Here is a 26,418-nt window from a genome sequence, read left to right on the forward strand (position 1 = left end):
ACTTGCATCACCAGCAATTTGGTGTGTCTCTTAACCCAGGTCTAAAGAATCTGGAGGGAGTCCAGTAGAAGCGATGCATAATCTTAAACTTAATGAAGCCTACCCTTGCATCCCTTGACATTGTTTTAATGTTCTTACAAATCCTATCCCACTCCTCAACATCCAATTTCAGGTTCACATCCCTTTCCCATGCCTTCTTAAGAGCTGATAAAGCCCCATTGCACAGGTTCTGAATCATCATGGAATAATACACAGATGCCTCATTACCTTTTGGCATAGCAAACTGGTCTTTTTACATCAGTCTGTTTGTTGTCTCTCTATGTATCCCCTCCTCGAAGTAATGACTCAAGACTCAAGTGATGGAGGCTCCCCATCATCTTTTCTTATTTCATATCTGGCATGTCCTCTCCCTCAGCTGCAGTGATTAAAAGCTGCTGTATAACACAACAGAATAGAGGCCCCTCTTTATCTCCTCTCTGTGTCTAGGTAACAGGTCCCCGTTTATACAGTACAGGCCCCACCCACGGGCTCAGCCCGGCACAGCCAGTGACTCTCACCGAAAGGGAGACCTGAGGAGGAGGAGAGGAGGCACGGTCAGTAACCATAGCAACCAGAGGGGTTATGTGAGAAGGGACGTTGGCTGCAGTGAAGATGAGTATTTCCATAGCAAAAGCAGCCCAGTAGCTGTTCTGACCTTAGAAGGTTCTCTCTGCAGGGAAATGGGCTGTAATTCTGGATGGACTGTAGCCAGCTGATACTATGCTCAGTTTTCAAGACCTGTGGTAGTTTTTGTTAAACACAATATTTACCCTATAAATATTTTACCAGCTTGATCATGTTATGATATTAATATAAGAACAGACGACCTGCTGTCATACAATCAGCTTCGGGAAATTCCCCTAATTTCTCAGACAGGGAATTAATCCAAGTCGCATAAATTTGGTGCCACTGACTGATCATCTTAGAACATGGACCATTTTAATGTAAATCAGTTATGCTGCTTAAATCATTGGCTCTTCCTACAAATTTTCCAAGTGGGGAAAAACTCAGCTCCTTCCTTGTGGGTTAAGTCCTTTCTTCAGCTGCCAGCCCTCTTTGTATTGATCTGCTGCTATTTTGAGGCCTGAGTGGAAAGGAGGCAGAGAAAAGGAGAAATTAAGTTAACAAGGAGAGTAGGAATAGTTGTAAACAGACAAGCCTTTAGTCACAATCGTTTAGGTCTGGGCTTACCTTAGTTTTGTTTTTGTGTGTGTTTTGTCTCAATAGTATATAATACATCAACAAAGACTGTAATGTTAAATCATGTCATAAGTTATTTTTGCAAATTTAAAATTCTGCAATACATTGCTTATTTACGTTTTCAGCATCTGGTACTAATGCTGATACAGTTCTATAACTTAACTTTACTAACTTAACTTTTCAAGTCGAGTTATACTTCTTGTACCATGACTACATTAAACAGCTTGTCCTATGATTCTGGGTGTGGGCAGTAAAAGTGCATTTGTAGAGAGCGAAATATTAGACTGTCCAACTGAACATTTAACACCAGAATTTCCATTGAACACCTCATATCTTACTCATAAAGTCAGAAACAGTGGCAGATTCATGTCACAGTGTTTGAAAAGCTTTTAAAAATCAAAGCAGTTTCAAAGACCATTTTCTACTGTTACATATGAGGTTGTCGTCTGGTTATGTTCATGTTATGAATGAAGGTTTTGGGGATGGACGTGGAACATCAAGCTCAGTCTTTTTGGAGACTAACAGTGGTGAGTCATGCCTGGGAAGCCTAATTACCTTCATATGAAAGTGTTACGTCACCACGCGCACTCCAGACTGGGGACTTGGGTTTACATTGTGGAAAATAGGTCATTTTGGTGGCTGGCTTCAAAAATTGCCTGAAAAGTGTCCCTTTGTGTGTTTGTGTGTGTGTGAGTGCATTTCCACTAAATCCTCTATAGGCTGCAGGTTAGCTAGATATATTCCTCATTGGATTCCCTGGTCCCTTCTGAATACCAAAGGCCATCTCTAAAAGCTATAATAAGTTTAATCTGCCAGCAGTCATGAATATCGTAAGCTTATTATGGACAGCTCTCATGGATATGACGAAAACCTAAGATGATTATACTAAGTTGATAAAAACAGTGACTCCTCACATCACCTTGTTCCTTATAGCAGTACAAAAGAAATGGATATAGGCTGGCTGAATAGATCTGTCGTTATCATTGCTAATGAGTGAGATGGTTTGGTTTTTCCCCTGAAGAAATCTGCAAATAAGATGCTTGTATAACTTGACCTGTGAGCCTAGTCAGTACACCTTTTCTTTGACATGTAAGACAGGCTCGGGATGCTTATCACATTTACCATTACTTTAACAATTTAATCTAATAACAGCTTGGGTTGTTCCTTACTCTGAGGATGAGATATCATAAGGCCTAATCACAAGGTTATTGTGACGTCAAATGGAAAAAGCTCCCTTTCAGAGGGGAGCATGGCACAAACACAGACTCACAAAACACGACGCCGCCTAAAACATTAAAAAATACCTCAGGCAAAACAATTAACAGAAACATTAATTACCGCCCCCTGACACACATTCGGTCTCTGAGTCAGTTCTTCAGCAAAACAAAACCGGAAACGTATCCCTCCCTCTCCTCACTGCTCTCTGCCTGCAACCACAATGTTTTTTTTTCACTTTATCACTCCATCTGGGTCTCTGTTTGCTGGCCTCAGCAGGAACTTGAATGGAGTGCAGCTTAATACCCCAAACTCACCCACTTTGCTCTTCTGCTTTATCTCTCTCAAAATTGTCCCATGCATATAAATAGCACCACTGGGACTCCAGTTCTGGATGAGTGAGCAACAACTGTAGGAGAGGACATGATATAAACAACTGAAACCCAGCCCTCTTCTCCCACTTCCTATGGCCTATGCTGCCCTGCAGCAATAGGCTGCATATGCTGTGATGATGAGTGTGGTGCGGCTTGTGAATGGCAGACAGGCAGGCGCAGTGTGGCAGTGAGACAGGCAGCTGTGCGTAAGTAATTCATCCTCCAGAATCTGGGTCACACTGGTCTCACACCACTTTCATACTGTCAGATTATTTCACCTACTTTTATGGTTTGACGAGTCACTTTGTCCCAGATAAATATACTGAATTTAGAGGCCTGTGGTACCTGTGGTTTGAGCTTTTTCAGCTTCAGTGCATCACTGTCATAGATGAAGATACAGACAGAGAAAAATCTGTACAGATTGTTTTGAGTTTGTATGATAATGATGATGATGGTGATGATAATGATTATGATGATGGTTAAGCTTTAACAACCTTTACTTATAATGAACAACTTCTTACTACAATGATGCCTGGCAAGAGGCACATAGGCTCTTGTATAAAATCTGTTAGTCATCATCATCAGTATCATCATTTAATGTGCAGTAAGTGTAGCATATTAGGTATAAAATAAGTAAACAATACAAGATACAGGAACATTGGTGACAAATAGTACAAAGTCATTTATAAAATAAAATAAAACATTATTCTAATTAAAATAAATGAATGAAATGATGTAATGAAAAATGCCAGACTATTCATCATTTATTAATTGCCTTAGTAAGGCAACTAATGAATGTTTATTACTCTCTCTGGTATAATGTTATATTAATACCAACTTAAAGACAATTGAGTTTATTTACTAACTACAGCTTGCTGATATTAATGGGCTAATAAACCATTTTATTTCACAAAAAATAAAAAAAAAACCTTGCAGATAAAAAGGAAAAGTGTGAAAAGACGATGTTACTCACATCTTTGTCCTTATCAAGATATAATGTTTCTATGAAAACATAACCAGTGTCTAGAAAATATTGTTATTTTTCTCATTTTTTTAGGAATGTTCCTCATTCAAAAACATAAATGTTTTAGTTTCCGGTCTCCTTTCCCTCCTTTTTTGTTGACTGTGTTGAGCTCATTTCTTACTTCGAAAGCAATATGTCTCAAATTATTACGGAATTATATCTGAAGAAACACCGTCTCTTCGTGTTGGTATTGTATTTCCCTACAGTATCCGTGCCACCGTACGCCCTGACGCCGCACGTTTCGCCCGCACCGGCGGCGTGTCCACGCATTAACCGCGCGCGGTGTCATTCTTGAACACGCAGTCAGGTGTCGCGCTTCTATCACGCTACCGGCGACGCCCGCCCGCCCGCCCGCCCCACGTTCACCCCCACGTTCACGTAGACCCGGACATCAAAGCCGTTTGATTTATTTATCTTTTTTTTTTTTTTTTTTTCTACTCACGTGGATGAATGGTGTAGGAACGGATGACGTCGTGCGTGCACTCAAGTGTGGTTGTGTGTGTGTGTGTGTGTGTGAGTGTGTGTGTGTGTGTGTGGGCGTGGAGGAAAATGTCAATGTGCGGCTCGAGGGTGGGAGAAGAAGCCCGGAGCTGAGTCCGGGCTGTAGCGAGAGGACAATGCTATGAGTGGAAATACAACTTCAGCCGTTTTGCTAACTGGGGAAGTAAAGTTGTTACACGGTCGCTGTTTGCCGTCAGCTGCGCGCTGCAGTCTTACGTTTTTTTTTAGCGCTTGAGGTGATTTTCTAAACAGCCCTCCACGCCGAAGCCCAGCCTCCCTTCCTGGATGCGAAGCGAATTGGGCAGCGGCGATTCAACATCAGGCCACTTGTGACCGCCGGACCTCCATTTCAGGTAAGTTTGTTCGGTCTGCCACGATAGACAACTTCTAGCGACTAATGCCTGGACTCTGGCGGGCCGGTTTTGCTGCCATGACACCCATCCGACACCCGCGTCTCATCCGGTAAAGGTGCATCAACCGCCAATGAGCCGCCGACCCGGCTTCGCAGTGTCTGGGTTTGGGCGTGAGGACAGGCTATAAGCTCCCTATGGCAGCTGCCAAGCCTCATATCGTGCCCGGGCAGTGGTGAGCCTGTGTGACATATCAGGCCAAAGAGGAAGTGAGAAGCGGGGTGATAACGTTACCGGACACGTGTGATTAACATTCAGACTGTCTTTACTGTCCTCCTGCTCCTTATTTTAACCACATTACCGAGGCCCGCCCCCGCCCCCCCTCTCCTCTCCTCGTCCTGCCCGGCATCAGAGAGGCCACCGGTGGAATACGGACCACCACGTTTGTCCGTGTTCACGCCACCGCGGCAGTGCTACATGTCAACACATTAGTCTGTGCAGCTGGAGTGCAAGGACATCCGACCTCTGTGGCTGGAGGATGCTGCCGCAGCCCCACGCATGTCGCCGTGGGGTGTGGCTGGCAAGCCGGACAGGCAGCCTGTCAGCAGCACTCTACCCTTTAATCTCCCATTTGACAGCTCAGTAGAGAGCTGGACCGCATTGCACGAAAGCCGTCCCAACTCCCGCTTATCCCCTCACCAAAAGCAGTCCTCCACCATGCATGCACCCTGCCCATCCGCTGTGTATACCGGCAGAGACTCCCGTCTGTCATAACAGCTCTGCTTGCTGTAGCAGGCGGCTCTGGAGGCTCGTAAATCTTCCCCAGTCGACAGCCAGCATGTGTTTCACACTCACTTCTGTTTGATCAGCCTGTTCAGGGTATGCTGCAAAAACCAAAAAGGCGTGCTGTGCTCATTGTATGTGTCGGACAGCTCTGGTGCAGGTACTGGGACAAAGCTATAATTATTGTGTCACAAAAGATAAGGCCGTTCTTTGTTTATGATTATTGTACGTTCCATTTTCACCCTGGCATCAACCCTTAAATCTTCCCTATGTTAGGCATGATTTAGAGCAGATGAATGCCGCCATTCAATGGGACTCCAGTTTATGTCACTGTTTCCCCCTCTGTCACTCACTCCCTGCCTTTTTCCACTCTCCTCTTCCTAACTTAATTGATCCGATTTATTCTTCATTCATAATCCCATCTCTTCATCCATGCCCCTGCCTTCCTCAGCGTAACACCTTGAGTGATGGGGCTGCTACCAGGATAATCCCCGTGGACTATACCCGCAAGTGTATTCCTCTCTTCTTTGCTTTGCTACCTTCCTCATAACCCTTTCGTGAAGACATATCAGGGTAGTCCATCCTACATTCCTACTGGAGGGAGTGAGAAAAATGACTAAGTGTCTGTACTGCGTGTTAACGTTTATGTGTATGGCAGTGGCTAAATAGCAACCAGCCAGTACTGACCAATGTGCTGTGTAGTCAGAGAGAGGTGAGGTTAATCACATTACTGACTGCACAATTATGTCCTTCTGAGGGGCGGAGGGAGGCAGCTATCACTGTTAACACACACACTTATACCCATGCATGCAAAAGCATGCATACGCATAGATGTACATACACAGGCCAAAAACACAAAACGCTTACAGCAATGAATGACAAGAATGACCAGACTTACACATTGCTAGGTATATATCTAAACCCTGAGCAGTAATAGTAGCAATAGCATAACTGAGTAGCGGTGCGTGCAACAGAGACACAAAACAAGAATGAGACTTGCTGTTTATCTGTTTGGGTTGACTAGTCATCGGGGTCAGTGACTTGTAGTCATTCTGCTGGCATAGTACTTTTTAGGTCATATGCTCCACTAGTGTTGCACTTGGCTGGGTTACTCAGCCACTCGGTGGGATCTTTACAGTATCCTAAGTGTATCCCTAGCCTGCTGGGTGTGTGTGTTGGTGTGTGTGGACTGTGGAGGGATGTCTGGAGTGAGGCCAGACCTGCTCCGACAGTCTGGTGCTGGTAAGACTACGGTGAGAAGGTGTACTTCGTGTGTGCCCATATGTAGTCCTATGAAGCACTGTAACAAATGTGGAGTATAAACAGGAGTATATCTCAGTGTGTCCACACCCTCACTGTTGATTTTTAACCTAGACAGAGTGATGAGGAGTCTTTGTTTGAGCTCCCATTTGTAGCTCTTTTATGTATTTATTGGGCCTGTATGTCTCACTGAAGTCTAGTTAATGTTTGTCGCTCTGTGAGTATGTCTGTGTGTGTGTGGTCCGTCTAGCCTTGAGGAGGTCCATCTGTGAGTGTGTAATGAGCTTGTGTCCACTGCAAAGACTTCATTTATTACCTGTAATAGTCCTTCTGTTAAAGGAAAGAGTTAACAGGACTATAATAGGTTATAGGTTAAGTACATTATTATATATTTTTATATCACAATCACAGAAAAGCTGTGAAAAATTACTCAAGCAAACATAATATAAATGTTAAGTTTTTCTCAATTTATTTTGTTGTCAGTTAGTGAAATTTGTACCGTGCATCATGTATGTTTATCATCCCTCAGCAGCACTATCATTTAAAACAACTGCATATCTCTCAGTAGACTAAATGTTACAGAGGTCCATCAAGGAAAGGTTTATTGCACTAATACCGATACTTATTCCACCACACTTGACTTGTTTCAAATGGAGGATTTAATTACTGCTGACATAGATAGCAAATGTGAGATGTGGTAAATCTGATAGTCACATATAAAAACTTTGCTTTTCACAAGAAGGTACAACTAGAACTGAAACGATTAGTCGGTTAAACAACAAGAAATTAATCTGCAACTCTTTCAATAACTGATTCATTGTTTAAGTTAATTTTTAAGAGGGGATGCCAGAAATTGGATGGTTGCAGCTTCTTAATTTGAGGGTTTTCTACTTTCCCTGTCATACGGGATATTGAATATCTTTGGGTTTTGGACTGCTGCCCCAACAAAAAAAAGTCTCTGACAAAGGCATTTTTTAAAGGTTTTCTGATGTTAGATCAGAGGAACTGACTAATAGGTTAATCGCTACAAAGATCAGCAGATTAATCAATATCAGAAAGGTTTCGGGAACACTGCCATCATATGTCCCATAAATGTAATAGATAATAGGTTTTATTGTCAGCTGGTAGGCGGACATGTTTTTTTTTTTTTTTTAAATTTTGTAAGGGCTTCAAATAGTCTCCAGCTGTTGAAGTAGGTTACTTTAGGGACTTGTTTTACAATTCATTTCTGATGTTAATAATAATAAAATTGTCATTACAAAGAAAAAACCCCCCAACATTTTCACATACTACATTTCAGTCCTTCAACTAAAAGGCAAAACCAAGGAACACCCACCAACCAGTGTGCTATTGTAACCCTATACAGGCCCATCATTTCACACAGTGAAGGATTTCCTGAGGCAGTAATGAAACTACCTATATGTCTTTCACACTTTTTTCAGCCTGTTTTGAAAGATTCAAAATGAGAACATCAGACAGTGGCAGCTAGGTACCCGCCTTGAAACCTTAGTTAGGCTATGTTTCAGCTTATATTCTTTTACTGTATTGGTGCTGAAGGACACCGTTTGTTGCTGACTCTTTTCAGGGTGGCCCAAAGAGTGAGAGAGTCCATTACTCAGGCAGAAATGAGCTTAGTTGTGAAACTCCTCGGCAGCTGCAGAATTTCTTCATCACTGCTTTCTTGTAGTCGCCATCAAGTGATTTAGCTCCATTGTTTGGTTAAGCTGATTGTCTCAGCGCTCCATTAACTTAATTTAAATGGCCCTTGAAGCTGCATTTTTTTTGTGTGTTGCTGTTTTGCTTATATAACTCTTTGTGAAATATAACTGTGATTGATTTGATGAGTCACAGTGGTTTTTATGAATGTGGGATTTTATCACCTACTGTACAAATGGGAGACATGGGTGATGGCAGGGATGATGAGGACTAGGCTGTCAGTTTTGTCTGTTGAAAGGTTTTACTTGCACTTTCAGGCTTTCAAGCCGAATATAAAATGGACTAGCTGTTTATACCTGGAGTGGATGACGTAAGTTAAGGTCTAAGACCTGTGCTGGCTTTTGTTTGTTTCTGGGAACATTAAAGGTGCTTGTTAGCTTCTTGGTGCCCCTATAAAAAGTTCCAGTTTCCTATATAACATTCCTGGTGATCCATGAACTATAAAGTGTCAGAGTTAGCTCGCTTCCAGCTTGGGAACATGTGGCTCCAGGAGGCTTTGTGGGAAATATGTGATGTTGATCGCACATATGTATGTTTGTGCCTATACACACATGTTGATCTCAGGCAAAATCTGGATTTATCGCATGTGAAATGTAAACTATATACTTTTGACCAAGTGTTCTGTAGCGATGTAGTGATGCAAAGTTTATAAATAGGCTAACTCTGACCTAGAAATGTGAAGGCAAATATATAAACAAGAAAGACTGACATGCAACAGACCACTTAAGATGTCACCATGTCGCATCCAGATGCTGGTAGGATGAACATACACACCTCCTTCACCTATGAAGAAGAATCAGTGAATCCATCCGTCATGCCTGTCAGCCATTTCAGCGTGAGTACACCTTGTCTCAGATATGCAGACATGCATAAACAGGCTAAACACAGTGGCACGGTGGAAAGTGGGTAGAAAACATTTTTGTCTTTGTAAATTGTATGTGCAAATTCCGGTACACATGACTGCACATTAAGTTTATTGAATTCTTGTAAATGAATACATGTATGTCACTAACGGGAATCAGCGTAGAGAGCTTTGTGGCCTGTATGAATAGGTGTCAGCTGTATCTCTCCCTGGTTCTGTTTAAGACTCAGAGAATGTGTGCTTCTGTCAGAGCTCTCGGTGTGTGAATGATCTCTCTCTCCCCCTCTCCCTTTCTGTCTCTGTGAATGAGAGTGAGATCACGGATTGCCTCTGCTCGGTAACATCCTCATGCCAGCAAGTGGGGGTGGAGGGATGTAGAGAGGTTAGAGAATGCAAGGGGAGAGGGGGGAGATGGTTGGAGGTTGGTTCTTTCCTAGTAGAGGTCTGCATGTTTTTCTCTTCTCCTGCTCCGCCTCTCTCTTATAGGCTTAATCCATTCTCTCTCATTTGTTTCCTCTCCCATCTCCACTGGTTCCCAACTGTGCGTGCTGTGTAAAAATCCATGTGAAGCAAAGCCTGCTTGCCCTCCAGCATCGGTGCATTTCTCTCTCTCAGTCAACCTAGGCTCAGAGATTGGACCACATAACAACATCGTGTGCATTTTTCAAATGTGCAACCTCTATACGATGCAGTTGTGTGCATGTGTATGTGTTTGTGTGTGCACCAGGTCTGTGTGTGTGTTTCAAAACCACTGTTAGACTTCTCCTTCCCATCATCCTTTGCTATAAGAGGAATAGAGTTTTTTAGAGCAGTGGTTGCCTTGGTAACTATTGCTGCCATCTGTGTATGTCGTGAGAATGGTTGGAAATGTGTGTGTAGAAAACGATGTAGGCACATGCAGTCTTAATGCTTCAGCTCCCTCATCGTTGCATTATTTATTTAATAGTCAGCAGAAAGACTGGAAGGTTAATGGGTTACAATTCATCCCAGAAAGAGATTTGAGGAATCCACTTTCAGCTGAGTGCACGTGTTTCATTGTAGCAACACCTCTACAGTAAAATATGCCACAAAATACACCAGCTTACACAACTGCAGCCTGCCTTCGAAACAAGGAGAAGAGGTTAAACTAATCTTCAATTTAAATCCTTTTGTATTTGACTTGGTCGTTTGTACAGTAATGCTAGGCCTGCCCTTTATTCTTTATGTTTGCAGGACATTACACTATGGGGGGTCTCTGGGCAGAGAAATATCAAGCCTCGTCACAGTAAAGGATGAATGTATTTATATGCATAACGAGAGAATGGTCCAGCGAGATGTTAGAGGCTAGCGACCATAACCATGGGGGCTAGACACATTTTCATGCACTGTGGAGTTTTTAAGTAGAGCCCAGGGACTCGAATAGGATGATGATAAATGGCCCACATGTATATGTTAGAGAGAAGTGGGTGACAGAGGAGAGTGTAAATGTTAGTCCCAAAAATAGTCTGTTTTCCCTAGGCCGTAGTGTGCCATGTGGCTTGGGACCAGAGTATTGTGCAGAGTAGTTTCGTGTAACCCAGTTTTGGTTTAACACTGACTCACCCTTTTTCCATCTCTTCTTTTTCTCTCTGTTCGTCTCTCTGTCTCTCTCAAACAGAAACTCTCAGCATCCTCCAGCAATAATGTAGACTTGACAACCACATGATGATGATGCCGGGTCTCGCAGGGAGGAGGAGTGCTGACTGACTCTCTCCTCTGTTTCGCCACACCTGGCACTCTATGTCCATCCTGATTGGGCGGCCAGAGTGCTATGTCATCAACCACACCCCCTGCGGCCCCAACCCTCAAGAAGGGAAGGAAGCCAGAGAAGTCGGAGGTAATGGCTGACTCGGTGCAGGCCACCAACGAGGAACTGAGGAGCAAACTCATGGACATCCAGGTCGAGGTGCAGCAGGAGCGGGGCAAGGTGAGGGGAAGGAAGAAGAAGTGGCCTTGTGTAGAGAAATAATGACATCGACAGTCGAGAAGTAGTCTCCCTTAGATCATCTCAATAGAAGCTGTGGAAGGAGAGAGTGGTCATTTTTAGAGAATCATTTAGATGATGATGATTTACTTATTAATGCAGGCTCACAGTCACAAAGTTGCAAAAGCCTCGTAGCTGCACTTAATATTATACAAGTAAACACTTATAAAGAAGTAATACTTATGATAAGAGCTGTAATAATGGTGATTGCACTCAGTATGAACTTATACCTCTGCAAATACTATGATGAACCAGTTCCACAAGATGGATTTTCACAAAATGTTATTAGTTCATCTAACACTGTACACAGTTGTGGGAAAGTTGTAAAGGTGGTTTGCATATTCTAACTGACACACAGCCACCCTCTCCGTGCCGTTCTCTGCATCCTTCATGTTTATACTCGGAGAATGACAGTAAAAGTACCAGGGTTGGGTCGGGGTTAAGCTCCTACCGAGGCAAGCTTAAAACATAAGCCCTTGACAATTTGTATAAAAAAAGAATCTGCCCATTTAAAAAAATCACGATAAAATACAGCTGAGCAGACAGAAATATTATATCTACGGATATAAGGATATATCAATTTTAGTGTCTACTGCTCCCCGCGTTGGAATAAATCTTCTCTTGATAACTGTTCATCCATTTTGTTTTAGACTGCCGGGACTTAAAGTACAAACTTTCAAAGGAAGTCATCACTTTGCTGCACACAGTCTGGGCAAATGGATCAACACACTGGGGATTGGTGATATACATGTATATCATGATGACTCGTTGACAGGTGTATCCTTAGCTACTGTGTCCATCTCCCAGGTATGTAAGCTCCGCGAGCGGCTCCAGGAGCAGCGTCAGGCCCGGGAGCTCGAGCAACACAAACATGCTGTGGCACTCACTGACCTGCGCGCCAAACTCCACGAAGAAAAGCTACGCGAGATAGCACTCGCCCGTGAGGCCCTGGGGCGGCAGCATGAAGCCGAGCTGGCCCGGGCCATCAAGATCCGGGATGTAGAGATGCAGAGGCTCCAGGGGCTTGTAAATGCACTGAGAGATGGAGCTGCAGATAAGCTCAAAAATGCTCTTCTCGGAGAGGCTCGGGAGGAGGCCAGGAGGGCTTTTGATGGGGAGAGGATTAAGCTACAGCAGGAGGTAGGATGTAGCATGAACTGTATATAAGTGATAGTAATGCAGTATTGATTATGCTCTCAAAATAGATTGTGGAACAATACAGATATAGTAACTGTGATATCACCTAATACATTCTTGAGTGTAATCCTAATCCGAATGCTAAAACACACCACATCTGATATGTTGTGCTTTTCACAAAGTGTTTTGTATTTAGGCTGTATCCTCACAAAACTGTGGAACAAGTGTTGCGGATTGAGTATTTTCTGAGGACACTTCATGTGGTTCTCAGATAGAAGCCATTATGTTAGTGTATCTATGTGTGTACTTAATGAGCGTGTCTGTGTTGAGTGTTGATGTGGGACTTGGTAAAACTAAACTAAACTAAATTTGCTGCTGAAAAACAGGAAGCAGGATGGAAAAGCCTGTTGCCAAGCTATTGTTTCACTGTAGCCTTCCCGACAAACACGGCATCTATCATTACAACAATTAAATGGGATGGGACATATGTTTATAAATGCACGTATCACTCTATTTGTTGTTTTTGTGTGTATTAATATTATTGTGTGTGTGTGTGTGTGTGTGTGTGTGTGTGTGTGTGTGGTCTTTTAGATCCAGGAACAGAAGACAGCAAGGAAGCAGGCTGAGGAGGCGCTGGCAAATGCTCTGCAGGCTGATAAAGCGAAAGCAGCAGATCTGCGCACAGCCTACCAACAGCACCAAGATGAGGTGCATCGTATCAAACGGGACTGTGAGAAAGACATCCGCCGATTGGTGAGACCACATGCTGCTGGGAAGACATTCTCTACAATATCTGTTAGATGTTATGTGGCAGATAATGAAAAATTATAAGAAACGATTTAGTCCATTTAACATTTATTTACCTTTGCATGCCATTAAACAATTTCGTATTTAGAGTATCAACTTGCCAAGACTGTCTAATATGAAATTGTTTTTCATGATCACTTCCCTTCGGACATCTGTTGGAAAGAAAAATCTGACCTGTTATGTACATCAAAGTGAGCCAACCTTAATTAAATTACAAAATGGAAGCTGCAGTATATACTATGAAAAGACAGAACTTAGACTGCCCTATAAACCATATATTAATATACCTCAGTGATAGATTAACTTGACAAACCCAGGAGCAGTTATTTTCATAGTCTTTGTCTGTCCTGGATACATTTCAATATCACATGAGTCCCTCAAACAGCAACATCTGTTTTCCTGTTTTTATCGAGTTTATCTCGTTGCATGAGGGTTTGAGGCTAACTGCTGCACTGTCTATCTCACCACGTGGTGCTTATCTCCTAAAATAAAAGTCTGTATACCTGCTGCAGTTACTCATTAACCCAATTAGATTCCGTAGGGCTACAATAACAGGCTGCATAGGAGGCAGTGCAGGAAATTCCAGTGCTAAAGAACAAAATGCGAGGGGAAGTAAAAGTCGGAGCAGTTGTCAGAAGAAGTTGTGTGAATGCAAAGCAAGAACAAAGCTTCATAAATTAATCACAGCTGGAGGACACTGTTTTAAAAGCTACAACACTGTCACTCCCTCATTCTGTTTTGGGACATTGGAGCATAGATCTTGTTAGACTCATGATGTAGACTGTGGGATATAAGGGTAAAAATTGTATTGCACCAAGCGTAATTGTTTACAAATAGATTAACCGAACAAAAACAAATTTCTCGTAAAACGAGTGAAAGAAGTATCAAGCTCAATTTATGCTGAGTGTCTGATGTATTTTTTGCAGCATGATCATAGAAATATCTATACAAAATAGTATCATTTCTTATGAATATTTGTCAGCAGTATAAATGTGAGCTGCTACTGGCATTTAATGTCAAACTGACTCACTCACTTCTTCCACCATTCACCAACCTGCTCCTATTCATCCCTCTTGTAGATGGATGAGTTGAAGGCGAAGGACCGGGTGGTATGTGCTCTGGAGAAAGAGCTGGGGGTGCAGGCCGGCTACGCCCAGAAGCTTCAGCTCCAGAAAGAAGCCCTGGATGAGCAGCTGGGCCAGGTACGAGAGGCGGAGAGACACAACCACGGCAGCCCCAAGAGAGAGGTGGTGCCTGGGTTGGGAGACAATCCAGACCTGCTCAAAGACCAGGTAGATGTAGACACAAAACCAAAAGTATACGTATGCCTCTGTACATGTGCATGCATGCATACATCAACACACTTGTAATATGACAGGAACTCTGAAATGTGCACATGCTCTACATGCAAAAGACCACAATACAGATTTTATATTTGACAAACATGAGATTTTGAAGGCTGATGTTTTTTGTTGTTGTTGTTTTTAAAAATTTAATTATTTTCATAGAAAGAATGGAAGACATAAGGTGTTTTTGCTACAATTTTTGATGGATGACAAAGCCTCTAAAATACATTGAAGTATAAGGAAAATTGCCTGTAGATTGGTTCTTGCCATTACCCTAACTTTAAGTATCATAGAGAAACAGGGTAATCGTTGAATTCCTGATTAAAACTTTTATTGGACTTTAAAACTTTGAAACATTGTAATCGACCTGTAGCCACCATAGTGTATATGCTGTTTCTCTAGCAGGTCTCTATGGCAGGCTGATCCATCCCACTATTTATTCATTTTAAAGGAGATTCAGGGATATCTGTAGACTTGGAGTGAATAATTAATTTTTTTAGGGAAGAACAGCCATCGTATTGGAGCTCCATACTGTACTGAGCATCTGATCTGTCCATTCATTCACAAATGCACATACAGCTCATATATCCATGAGAAGTATGTGGATATACGGTTTATACTGCACATACAGGTTCACAATGAAACTGTGACTTGCCAATTCATCCTTCATCCCATCACCCCCCTTTCCCATCCATCTCCATCACCTGCCTGCCTGTCTGCATGTTCTCCCTTTTTTCAGTTATTGTCTTCCTCCTCCTCTCGTCTACCCCCTGCTCAACAGGAGGTGGAGGAGCGTGACACAAGGAGGTTCCAGCTGAAGATTGCTGAGCTCCACTCGGTCATCAGGAAACTGGAGGACAGAAATGCACTGCTGGCCGACGAGAGGAATGAACTAGTGAGGAACACACACATTGCGTACAGATATACACACATAAAAACACATAAACATACATGCCTATGAAAGTTGTATTAAAACATTACATTTTCTAAGCCCTCCAGCCTGGAGCTTGCCTCACCTGCTCAAACTGGAAATTCTAAGATTACAATGTTTCCCGTCATTGTTTCCTTTCTCTGTCCAGTTGAAACGAGTGCGAGAGGCAGAGAGCCAGATGAAGCCCATGTTTGAGAAGAACAAGCGGCTGTCCAAGAAGAATGATGACCTCTTGCAAACACTGCAACGCATGGAGGAGAAACTCAAGAACCTGAGCCGCGAGAACGCTGAGATGGTGAGCTGGGCCCAGCATTTTACCTCTGCTCTCTGTCTCCCTCTTCGCTCTAGTTAAAGTTGAACGCAAAGTTTAGATACTAGTAGAAAATAACTGATATTTTAGCCATAGAGGAATCTATAGAGGAACAGGGGTTGATGTGGTGCTTCGGGTGTCACTGAGAATTTCATTAAAATAGAAACAGGACCTCTAGTGGCCATTAGAGGAAAAGCATGAAATAATTCTCTCTACAACCACAATTTGTCCTCTCTCTCTGTCCCTCCCTCAGAAGGAAAAAGCCTCCTCCTCTCGGCCATCCTCGCAGCAACAATCCATTCAACAGCAGCTGAAGCGGCCAAGCTCCCTGACAGACCTGAGCCATGCCCACGAGGAACAGGAAGTGGAGTTCCTCAAGCTGCAGGTTGCTGAGCAACGTGGCATCATTGACGAGCTCACGCAGGTCAGGATATTACTCAAACCACCACGGTCAGATGCCTGTTATATTTCGAGAAGAGTCAGTCACTTCTAATTGGTTTTAGTGCTTAAATTTCCAAAAGTGTCACCGTTTCGAATATATGAGTCCTCTAGTAGTGTTTCTTTTTTTTTTGGAACCTTTGGAAAAGATTCAAAGGTTGTTCTAAAATGGCATAAACTGTATGCTGTCAGATAATATGAATTTGTCTCCCATCTGACATTTTGCCTCACAGTTTGTACTGTGGTAGCTCTCCCTTTAACATCTCTTGATGTATAGGCCATTTAACGACGTACTTAGATTTTTCAGGTATTTACTTCATTGGATAGGCATAGACATTCCTGTCTGGTTGTTTTATCTATTAACAATTTCCCGCTTAATTTTTCCAGAAAACCTATTAAAGCATGGTATATCAAAATCGTTATATAAAGTTACATAAACAGTGGTAGGAAGATTTCGTCCTTATCGGCCTCCCCTAAAAGTGGGTGCATCACATTGTGAAAGTACTTAAAAGCCCTTAATTCCTGTTCCTCTCTGCCTTTTGGATCACTCTGGATTATGGGAATTATATTTTTTCAGAAGGGGCAGTGGTTGTGTATGGTGGAATGTATTATTGTATAAGAACATTTCTACACAATCTTGAATTCATCACACTATTTTCTTTACCTTCCCGTCACAGCCCGACTCACCGCACGCTGCTAATTCCCTCATTTTGTAGAGCTCAACCCACATGCTTTGTTCCCATGGTTATATTATTTGCTGTCCACCATTACCACCTCATCTCAGTTATCAAAACAGTTCAGTTTTCCTTCTTGTGTTCCCTTTTGACCTTGAGTTTCGTAGAAACAGAATAAATTGGACACTGCTACATGAAATATGATATTCTGATGACAGTTAATGTCTTGACTAAACTGTGTGAGGCTTGTACTGCTCACTGAGGCATGTCTGAATCTCAGATGCGAGGCTGGTCTTGACAGGGACACAATTTGAGATGTTGATCTGCTGTGTGCTGGTTTTTAGGAACGTGACCGATTGGTGATGAGCAAAAAGAACAGGAGGAAACCTCTCAAACTGTCAAAAGTAAGTTTCCATGACTGTTTTAAAAACTCTGTAAATCCAGGGGTTTGTAACTAAGCAACTACCCTATCTGTGGTTGACTGATGCTTAAGTATTGTTTTCACTTGGGTGTGTGTGTGTGTGTGTGTGTGTTTGTGTTTAATTGGGCTCCAGGGACAATAATGACAGTATCACAGCTGGGAGCATCAAGCTGAACACACACACAACTTCTGCATGAACAATTCCCACAGCTAGTGGAAAATAATTAGTTTTTCCAGTGTAATTTTACGACCATGAATACATTTATGACAAAAAACACAAGCAGTTAATTAGTGTGCAGCAGTTCATGTCTTTGCTTATCTGTGCTTCCGTGTGTGAGCATAAAGAGAGGAAAGTGATGACGATATCTAATTGGGTGAAGAAAAAAAAAAATTGCTGTGATACCTGTGTGCGTTTGAGTGTGCATGTTTGGGCTAATACATCAGGGGACATTTTAGAGTCTATAACGTTGCTAGGGGGAGGAGTCTGCCGTCTTTCTCCCGTTCGTAACCTTGGCGAGGTGGATACAGGGTTGGGCACTTTAGTTTGGTTCTTGGACTTGTACCTGGAAATGTGCCTCTTTTTTGGGGAATCGGACGCAGAAGCATGAGCTCAGAGACAAAAATCAGATGCTGGTCTGGTTTGCTTTCTCTGTAGGAGTAGTTTTATTGTAACCAGAAGCTTTGTTGTCTGCTTTTCCAGTTTGTGTGGGAGTGCCACGGAAAGCAGTTGGGCTTTTTTGGACAGGCCCCCAGAGTGCTGCATAGATCAGCTGGTGTAGTCCAAGAAACGATAGACATAATCTGGGAATTTGTTTATAGTTTAGTATCGGTTTTTTGGTCTAGTAGCACCATGACGGAGTACATCCTCCTTATTCTCTACTTCTCTGCCTTCATTTGCCTGTGTGCGCTGGTCTGCCTTTACTTCTCTGGCTGCCAGGAGATGACTTATAAACATGACGGTAAGGACTCTGTGGGGTTTGAAAAAGTTAATAGCAAGAAAGAAGTAACAAACATGCAGAGACTTGATCTGATATCATCTGATTTGGTTAAACTGAGATAAACGACAGAGGTACAGTACCTGGTTGTGACAAGTTTTAGACAAAATGTTGGTGAATAAAGGATTATTGTACAAAAGGAAGCATTTTTTTTCAAACATAGACATATGTGTAGTGGATCTAGAGGCTTTATTGAATTCAAAATGGAAATTCTATAATTTGAAATCAGATGGCATACAATCCGGTTTTCAACAGAAAATGTATGTTAAGATTTGAATTTGATTTAAAAATGTGCAAATCCTCTTTTCTCCTCTGCTCTCTGCAGAGGCATGTTGTGGAGACGTATTTTGGATTTGATGAAGAGTCCATAGACTCTGAGACCTCCTCTCTCACCTCCTATAACACTGACCTCACTGACCGCACGCCTGCCACACCGGAGGAAGATTTGGAAGAGGTGAGAAAATTAATTGTCTACTTTGAATGTCTACATTGTCTACATTAAAAATAATTTACACAATAAGAGATAAGTTAAGGTAAAGTTTTGTGTTTTAGTTTGACCCTCTCCCCCTTGGTACCATAGAGTGTTTCCCGTGAGGAGTCAGAGCTTCGTTTCCGTCAGCTCACCAGAGAGTACCAGGCTCTTCAGCGGGCCTACGCCCTCCTGCAAGAGCAGACCGGGGGTTCTCTGGATGCTGAGAGGGAGGCCAGGGTACTATCACTTTTACTCTCTCTGCCTCCTTTGCCACTCCCCCAGCAGTGCTCAACCTTTTATCTTCACAACCTTGCAACAAACCATGGATACTTGGAACATAAGGAATTAAAGACAACTTCCCGATCTAATTAAAATTGTTAGAGTTTACATTTTGCTGTGTTACTTTGTAGTTTTCAGATTCTAGTCCTCTTTTGTCGGGCTGATTTGCACTCTGGTCCCTGATGGCTAACCTTCTCTGCCACAGACACGTGAGCAGCTGCAGTTGGAGCTCAGCAGCTGCCAGGCCAAGATCATCGACTTGGAGAAGGCCTTGGCAGAGAGGGGGCAGGTAACAAAGACAAGGGATGGGGACAGGAGCTCTCTGGTCCTCTCACTGGCCCTCCTGCATGTCTGTCTGGCTGCTCTGCTCCTGGGCTGGCGTTATGCCGACCAGGTCTGCCGCAGAATCCTGTGATGTCACTTCCTGCATGTGTGGCGTCACAGCTCTGTGCCTGCATGTTCTGCCTCACCCTCTGTCCTTCCTGTTGTTGGTTGTGTTTCTTGTAGGATCTTTCTGTGCTGTTGACCACAGAAAGGAGGCTGTCCGCTATGAGTAGATTAATATAGAAGATCTTAATCTAGTAATGTCTCACGGATTTCTGAATATGCAGATACACAGTTTACGCTGATTTTAATTCAAAAGTCACCATGAAACACTTTGGTCTGAGAACTAAGCCAAACCTATAAATGTGTAGAAGAAAGGCCTTGTCTATTTTGTCAAAACTACGTATGTTAAAAGAAATGCTGACATTGAGCAAATTAATTAATAGCAATACGGAATATTATGAGGAACACTGAAACTATTATGTTTGTTAATGTCACTACTAGTTTCTTCATTTGTTGTGAAGTTTTTCTTTGTGTTACTGCATTTGTACTGCATGTTGTTCCACTGTGGCTTGACCCAGCTCTGTTATTTTGATTTGCTGCTCTGCTGTTTTTCAGCTCTGATTGCCATCTGTTCCTCCTGTTACTGTGAACTCTTGATGACTGTGAATGCAGCTCTTTTGTCTCTGTTATATCAGGAGTAGGCTTTATTTCTCTGGATCAATAAACTTGTGCTACCGCCAATCTTTTCCTGTCTGTTTGTGTTTATGTTACATGTGTCATTTTGAAATACAGTAGATACGTCATGGTGTGTTACCTGTAGGTTTGGAGTTGGCTGATTGTGTTGCTGACAGCTTTGTTCTTTACACCTGGTTGTTGGGGATCCTGTCCTTCGTTTCCTGTTCCTGCCAGTGTCATTTCTTGCTGATGTTGTGTTTGGTTGTTATGGCAGGATTCAAAGTGGGTGGAGGAGAAGCAGTACTTGCTCAGGACCAACCAGGAACTTCACGAGAAGGTAGATTGTATTAGCTTATATTCAATTTGAATGCATCACTTTATTGCCAGCATGGATACTGTGTCAATATCTCATTGCATCCCTGTAAATTTAGTGCCAACTGTACCAATACCAAAACTGTGCTTTACTTTTAGAAATATAAACATGGTTTTCTACAACCTCCCTCTTTCATTTCACAAAAAAGCCAAAATGATCAAATAATAGATTTTGTCTAGATACAAGCAGTTGCAAAAGAGCTTCGTCTAAACAAAACAAAGGCTAAAATTGGGAAAAGAAAAAAAAATGTGTATGTATGTGTATGTATATATGTGTATGTATATATATGTATATGTATCTGTATATATGTATATGTATATATATATATATATATATATGTATATATATATATATATATATATTTATATATATGTATATATATATATATATATATATATTTATATATATATATATATATATATATATATATTTTTTTTTTTATTTTTTTTTATATTTTTTAATTCTTTGGTGATCTATGACTCTCCTTTTGGCAGCATTACTAATAACACAACATGGCCTCAATCTGTGAACAAAGTGAAATAACAGTAGAGCAGATTCAATATTTCTATAGAGATTGTAAATTTGGGATTATACTTACTTGCTAATTTAAATATATAAAGTACTTTGACAACTCCAGGAAATATATTGTTCTCAGTAATTACTGTTTAATACTATTTCGTTTGTGTTACAAAGATGTGTATGTGTGTTTGTCCCTAGATGTGTGCATTGCAGCAGTCGGAGTCACGGCTACAGGCTGAGGTTCAGGATGCTCGTGACCAGAATGAGCTGCTGGAATTCAGGGTGCTGGAACTGGAAGTAAGAGACTGTACCAACGTCAAAGTGTCACCAGGAGGCGACAACAACAATGTCAGCTCCAGACGCAAGACCTACATACAGTGACTTGACAGACAGACAGACAGACATACTGTTCACTTAAACACACTTGAGTCTTCCACACTCCTCTGTATGCATCTGTGGTTCCTTGTTTTGCATGGCAGCTGTATGTGTACCCCCTCCACTGAACTGGAATATTTTTTTTAAATGAAAAAAATGTTGTGTTAAGATGAATATAATTTTTAACTGATTAAAAATGTATTTAAGTTCACCATCCATTCCCATCTTTGTTCATTTTGTCTCTCATTTTTGCATGCATATCCTAGGTTTTGTTTGTTTTCCTTATGGTAACAGCTGTGGTTAATAGATAAGTAAGGACATATTAACAATTGGAGATTTTTATTGTTGTTTACCTGCTAAGTAATTTTATGTTTAATATTTAAATTAGCAATATACATGTGCTGGAAGAAGTCAGCTAACATACACAGAAATTAAATTGTATTTACTAATTATAATAATAATAATAATAATAATAATAATAATAACATCACCATCAGTCATATCAATCATATCAGCTGATTTTGCATCTGTTTCTGTAACAATTCTGTCTGAATTTTGACAGTCATGAGTTTCAGCATGTGTTTTTAAATCCCTTATTTGGTTTGGTTTGGTTAAGTTATTTAAATCTATGGGTTTCCACCTCCCTCATTTTGGCAGATCCTGACCATGTTTTGAGTGTCATGTAAGTAAATACCACATTTCACTCACAGTTACCTTCACTATCTGTCATTCACATTTTGTGTTTCACTGCTCAGCACCAATGGTACAGTACAATGAACTTTTACATGTTTCTAGGACTGATAGAAATCTTTTTGGTTCTACTGATCAGATTATGTTTTACTCTAGGTGTGTGTATCTGAGTATGAACATTGTATGTACCCCCCCCGTAGGAGAGGGAGCGCAGATCTCCTGCCCTCAATCTTCACATGTCTACGTTCCCTGAGAACAGCAGCAGTGCCCTGCAGATTTACTGCCACCAGGAGGGGGTCAAGGTGAAAACACATTCACAAAACCCAGACTTAATTCCTTTAAGGCTCTTTTACACACTCAATATGATGTCTGGTTTTGACCTCTGTGCAGGATGTAATCATTCCCGAGCTGATGAAGAAACTGGATATCTTGGGGGATAATGGGGTGAGTTCAAACACACAGTTGGATTATAATAAATACTGGCACCTACTTTTATTACTCTCAGACATAGTTATAATTTCCGATAACTCTGCCTTTTAATACTTTCTGTAGAATCTCAGAAACGAGGAACAGGTAGCAGTGATCCAGGCAGGGACAGTAATCTCTCTGTGTGAAAAGGTCAGTCTCTTAGACATGGTGTATTTTTACTGACACACAGTGGCCATACATTGCTATAACACGTCATTTATTACCAATACAGCCACTACATTTGAGTCATTTTTGTTAAGTTAAATATGGATTAAGTTTTTTTTTTTTTTTTTGCTTCAGAGAATGCATTAATCTCTCACTTTTCCACTTTTGTCCCAATCCTCCCTGTAAAGTGGTTGAAGCAAATAGATAACACAGAGGCCGCCCTCACACAGAAGATGATCGACTTGGAAAATGACAAGGTAAAAAAAACAATTTACTATTACAGTACACAGTTAACTGTGGCCAGATGCATATGCTTGACTTTTCATTGGTATATACACAAAACAAGCTATTTATCTGCTGTTTTTTTTTTTTTTGCTATTCTAATCCAGACTGTAAAATGTAACACACATGGTATTCCTGATTTTCTGTATTTTCTGTACTCTACCATTTAGTTGAGATACCATGCACTGTATTATATATTGTCAAATCTTGTTGCAGGAGCTGTTCAGTAAGCAGAAGGGATTTCTTGAGGAAGAGTTGGACTATAGGAAGCAGGCCTTGGACCAGGCCTATATGGTATGGCGCCTGCGGCAGTATGACCTTTCCCTTTATACAGAACATGGCCAAAGCCACTCTATTAGATAAAATGCACCCATATATGTTAATTACAACATTCACCAAAGTTGTGTACAGGGCATAATGGTTCATGATAAAGTGATTCAGGAATGCAGGGGTGCAACATTATCATTTCAGCATGACACATAAACATTTGGGATCCCATCAAACATCATGACTGCAACATGTTCCATGAAGGTAAAATTTGTCACATTGTGTCGGGATACTGCATCTTTTACTGCTGAAGTCTAAATTCTGCGAACAGTCTAAGAACCTGAATTGGCCGGGGTATTTGCCTTCTTGTTTACTGGCCTATTTCTCTGTTATCTACAGGGAAGGCCAGTCACTTCTTTACTCTCTCTTAAATTGAAGAAAGTATGAAGATATAATGCCTCAATGAAAAGTCTGTGCAACTTGGTTCAAGTGGAAACCTAGTGAAGTGGAAAAAAAATTCTAAATGGAAGAGGTTTAATACAATTTTAATGTCAGATTCATTAGCATGAATGATCTCAAAGCATTGCCCCCTCCCACTGACTTAAAAAAGGCTTTACCCAGAAAACAGCTAACACTTAGGCCACTCTCCATATAATTCTAACAATTTTATTTGGTTGGTTTTGGTGTTGGTTTGTGTTTATGGTCCCACTTTATATTGTGTTGGAGAAAGCGTGGTTTTTTACATGGAAACTTTTCTGGAAGAGTCAGGCAGCTGTTGAATTCACGCAGTGGAGATTGAGAATAAAAAGACGGTTGGTGTTATTAATATGGTAAAGTTACCATGTGAAGGACAAGCCTAAGTAACCCCCAATATAAAGTGGAACAGTGTTCTCCATATCTGCCATAGTCACAGTGGTGTGCATATGTGCGTGTGTGTGTGTGTGTGTATGCGTGCGTTTTATGAACATATGTGTTTCCGTCCCTGTGCGTTTTTCTTCATGTGTTCGCTTGTGCATGCCTGTATGTGGTTCTGCATGCGCATGTGCACGTCCTTGTGTTTGTGTGTGTGTGTGTGTGTTCGTGTAACTGTATGTGTGTGTATATGGGTGGCTGTGCAGAGGATCGAGGAGCTGGAGGCCACGCTGTATAGCGCTCTGCAGCAGGAGCAGCCGGCATGCCAAGCGGTGGCCGAGTCGCTGACAGACAGGCAGAGGGAGGAGCTGAGGCTAGCCGTGGACAAGCTGCGGCGTCAGATTCTCCGGCAGAGCCGGCAGTATGACAGTCAGATCTTACAGGAGCGCATGGAGCTCCTACAGCAGGCCCAGCAGGTAAGGCTTATAACAAAACGAGTCAGGTTACTGAGCCCTGGCCACCTTCAATCTGACCTCTGGTACCTGTCTGTCGGATGCTATGAAAAAGATGCAGTATCCCTGTGTGTGGTACCTTGTGCATATGTAGAAGTGAGAGAGAAGATGAGACAGAATGACTGTGTGGCTGTGTGTGTGTGTGTGTGTGTGTGTGTGTGTGTGTGTGTGTGTGTGTGTGTGTGTGTGTGTGTGTGTGTGTGTGTGTGTGTGTGTGTGTGTGTAACATTGTGATCTGAATACCCCCCCACACTGCAGACCTCACAATAGTTTTACACCCATGGCTTGTACATTGTATTTTAATCATTTACTACATCAACAACCATAGCACATTAAACTTCATTTGAATCAGTTGTACTCGAACTTACTAAAATTATTAATCAACTATTCATGCAATACAAACTAACCAACTGGAATGCATTTAAATAATCTAATGATGCAAATAAAGAACCTTACCTGCAGTTGAAATCACAGTTTTTGTGGGCCACAAACACCGTATATTTGTTAGACCTCATCCATTTCCTCACTTAAACTTCAACACATGGGCTTATATTTAAACACTTGCCCATACCCCTGTAATAAAGACATAAAGGGCCTATTTTTGTGTCTTAATGAATGAGTAAGCTTTGTTTTAGTTGAAACCTTAAGCATCAGCCAAGATTATGTGCAACAGATGATATTAAATTCAAAAGCTTGCTTCATTCCTGTCCCAGTGGGTTGGCATGTGAATTTGTGTCCTCCCTTTTTTCTGTAGGCAAGAGTGGGGAGCTGTTTAAGCGAATGTGTTACGAATAAAGAGTAAAGTCAATGAATAAGCTGCTCAGGTTTTAAAGTCTCAAAGATGGGGTCACTTTCACTGTTCACAGTTCAATCTGCTCTTCGGTTGCCATGGTAGGTCATTCTTACCCAACACAGCTACCATGGAGACAGGGGGCATGATGGGAAGGAGGCAGACTATTTGGAGTATTTACAGGAACAGCCGGATTGTGTTGTTATTAACTGTTTAGCCACTGTTTCTTTTTATACATGAAGGAATGACTGTGGCTGAATGGTCTTAGTTTTATACTGAAACACATTTTGAAAACCTAACCACTTCTGTCTTTGCGTTGCAGAGAATTAGAGAGCTGGAGGACAGGATTGACTTGCAAAAGAGACAAATAAAGGATATAGAGGAAAAGGTACATATTCAAATTGTATTTGTTTCTTGCTAAGAAGCTTTCTGTCATGGCTGGTAGACAAAGTGTGGACTGTAACTGCACAAGGTAAAGATTAGCAAGAGAGAATATGAGGAGATTTACATCCAATTTACTGATGTTATGTGTTATTGTATAAACTTTTGACACTCTTTTTCTTCTCTCTCTTTTTTTCACCTGTTGATTAAACCCTTTGTGTTCCTTTAGTTTTTGTTCCTCTTTTTGTTTTTCTCTTTAGCATTTATTCTTTGGCCTTAATGAAAAGTGACCATGGACCCACATCAGGTAGCACCTTTATTCACTGTATCATATCAGTGTTTAACACAGTTATGGTGCTGATAGTAACAAAAATAATGAGGAAAGAATTTAAAAATGTTTTTTTTCTTTTTTCTTAGGTGTTAAGGTGCTGTGGAGGCAAGCAAGGATAAAACAAAACCTAGTTGTTTTTTATGCATTTGTAGACAGCTCATGAAAACCCTATGGCCTTTTTGATAAATGTGCACTTTTGCAGAAGACCCTTAACTGGAATGCAAACATATTTGAAAATTTAATAAATAATCAGATATACATGAGATTAAAGTGAG

The 26,418-nt window shown here is 41.5% G+C and overlaps 2 protein-coding genes across 4 annotated transcripts; both read left to right on the plus strand.

The window, feature by feature from the left end:
- The first annotated feature begins 4,378 nt into the window (after window positions 1-4,378).
- On the plus strand, window positions 4,379-21,606 carry jakmip1 (janus kinase and microtubule interacting protein 1). 3 transcript variants are annotated; one of them, XM_040120302.1, is made up of 15 exons: window positions 4,379-4,706; window positions 9,212-9,297; window positions 10,961-11,269; window positions 12,134-12,466; window positions 13,055-13,216; window positions 14,350-14,562; window positions 15,356-15,511; window positions 15,696-15,842; window positions 16,111-16,281; window positions 17,314-17,373; window positions 18,711-18,839; window positions 18,966-19,094; window positions 19,342-19,425; window positions 20,413-20,475; window positions 21,229-21,606. In XM_040120302.1, exons 3-15 carry the CDS (start codon window positions 11,114-11,116, stop codon window positions 21,409-21,411), a joined length of 1,986 nt encoding a protein of 661 aa, XP_039976236.1. In that variant the 5' UTR covers window positions 4,379-4,706; window positions 9,212-9,297; window positions 10,961-11,113; the 3' UTR covers window positions 21,412-21,606. The 3 variants fall into 3 exon arrangements, with proteins under 3 accessions (XP_039976236.1, XP_039976235.1, XP_039976237.1); XM_040120301.1 differs by lacking the exon at window positions 9,212-9,297; XM_040120303.1 differs by lacking the exon at window positions 9,212-9,297 and having other exon boundaries at window positions 15,398-15,511.
- Window positions 21,607-22,005: 399 nt separating this feature from the next.
- LOC120785703 (janus kinase and microtubule-interacting protein 2-like) lies at window positions 22,006-26,102 on the plus strand. Its single transcript, XM_040120579.1, has 9 exons — window positions 22,006-22,087; window positions 22,296-22,397; window positions 22,486-22,539; window positions 22,648-22,713; window positions 22,917-22,985; window positions 23,227-23,304; window positions 24,396-24,605; window positions 25,754-25,819; window positions 26,073-26,102. The coding sequence occupies exons 2-9, from the start codon at window positions 22,332-22,334 to the stop codon at window positions 26,100-26,102; spliced, it is 639 nt and encodes a 212-aa protein (XP_039976513.1). The 5' UTR covers window positions 22,006-22,087; window positions 22,296-22,331.
- The last annotated feature ends 316 nt before the right edge of the window (window positions 26,103-26,418 follow it).

The sequence above is a fragment of the Xiphias gladius genome, chromosome 23 (assembly GCF_016859285.1).
Source record: "Xiphias gladius isolate SHS-SW01 ecotype Sanya breed wild chromosome 23, ASM1685928v1, whole genome shotgun sequence".
Classification (NCBI taxonomy): domain Eukaryota; kingdom Metazoa; phylum Chordata; class Actinopteri; order Istiophoriformes; family Xiphiidae; genus Xiphias; species Xiphias gladius.

Coding starts and splice junctions, on each gene's coding strand:
- jakmip1 (XM_040120302.1), top strand. CDS start 11,114: ATGTCATCAACCACACCCCCTGCGGCCCCAACCCTCAAGAAGGGAAGG. Junction 11,270..12,133: donor TGCAGCAGGAGCGGGGCAAG/GTGAGGGGAAGG, acceptor TCCATCTCCCAG/GTATGTAAGCTCCGCGAGCG. Junction 17,374..18,710: donor AACCTCTCAAACTGTCAAAA/GTAAGTTTCCAT, acceptor TGCTCTCTGCAG/AGGCATGTTGTGGAGACGTA.
- LOC120785703 (XM_040120579.1), top strand. CDS start 22,332: ATGTCTACGTTCCCTGAGAACAGCAGCAGTGCCCTGCAGATTTACTGC. Junction 24,606..25,753: donor TCCTACAGCAGGCCCAGCAG/GTAAGGCTTATA, acceptor TTTGCGTTGCAG/AGAATTAGAGAGCTGGAGGA. Junction 25,820..26,072: donor TAAAGGATATAGAGGAAAAG/GTACATATTCAA, acceptor TTTTCTCTTTAG/CATTTATTCTTTGGCCTTAA.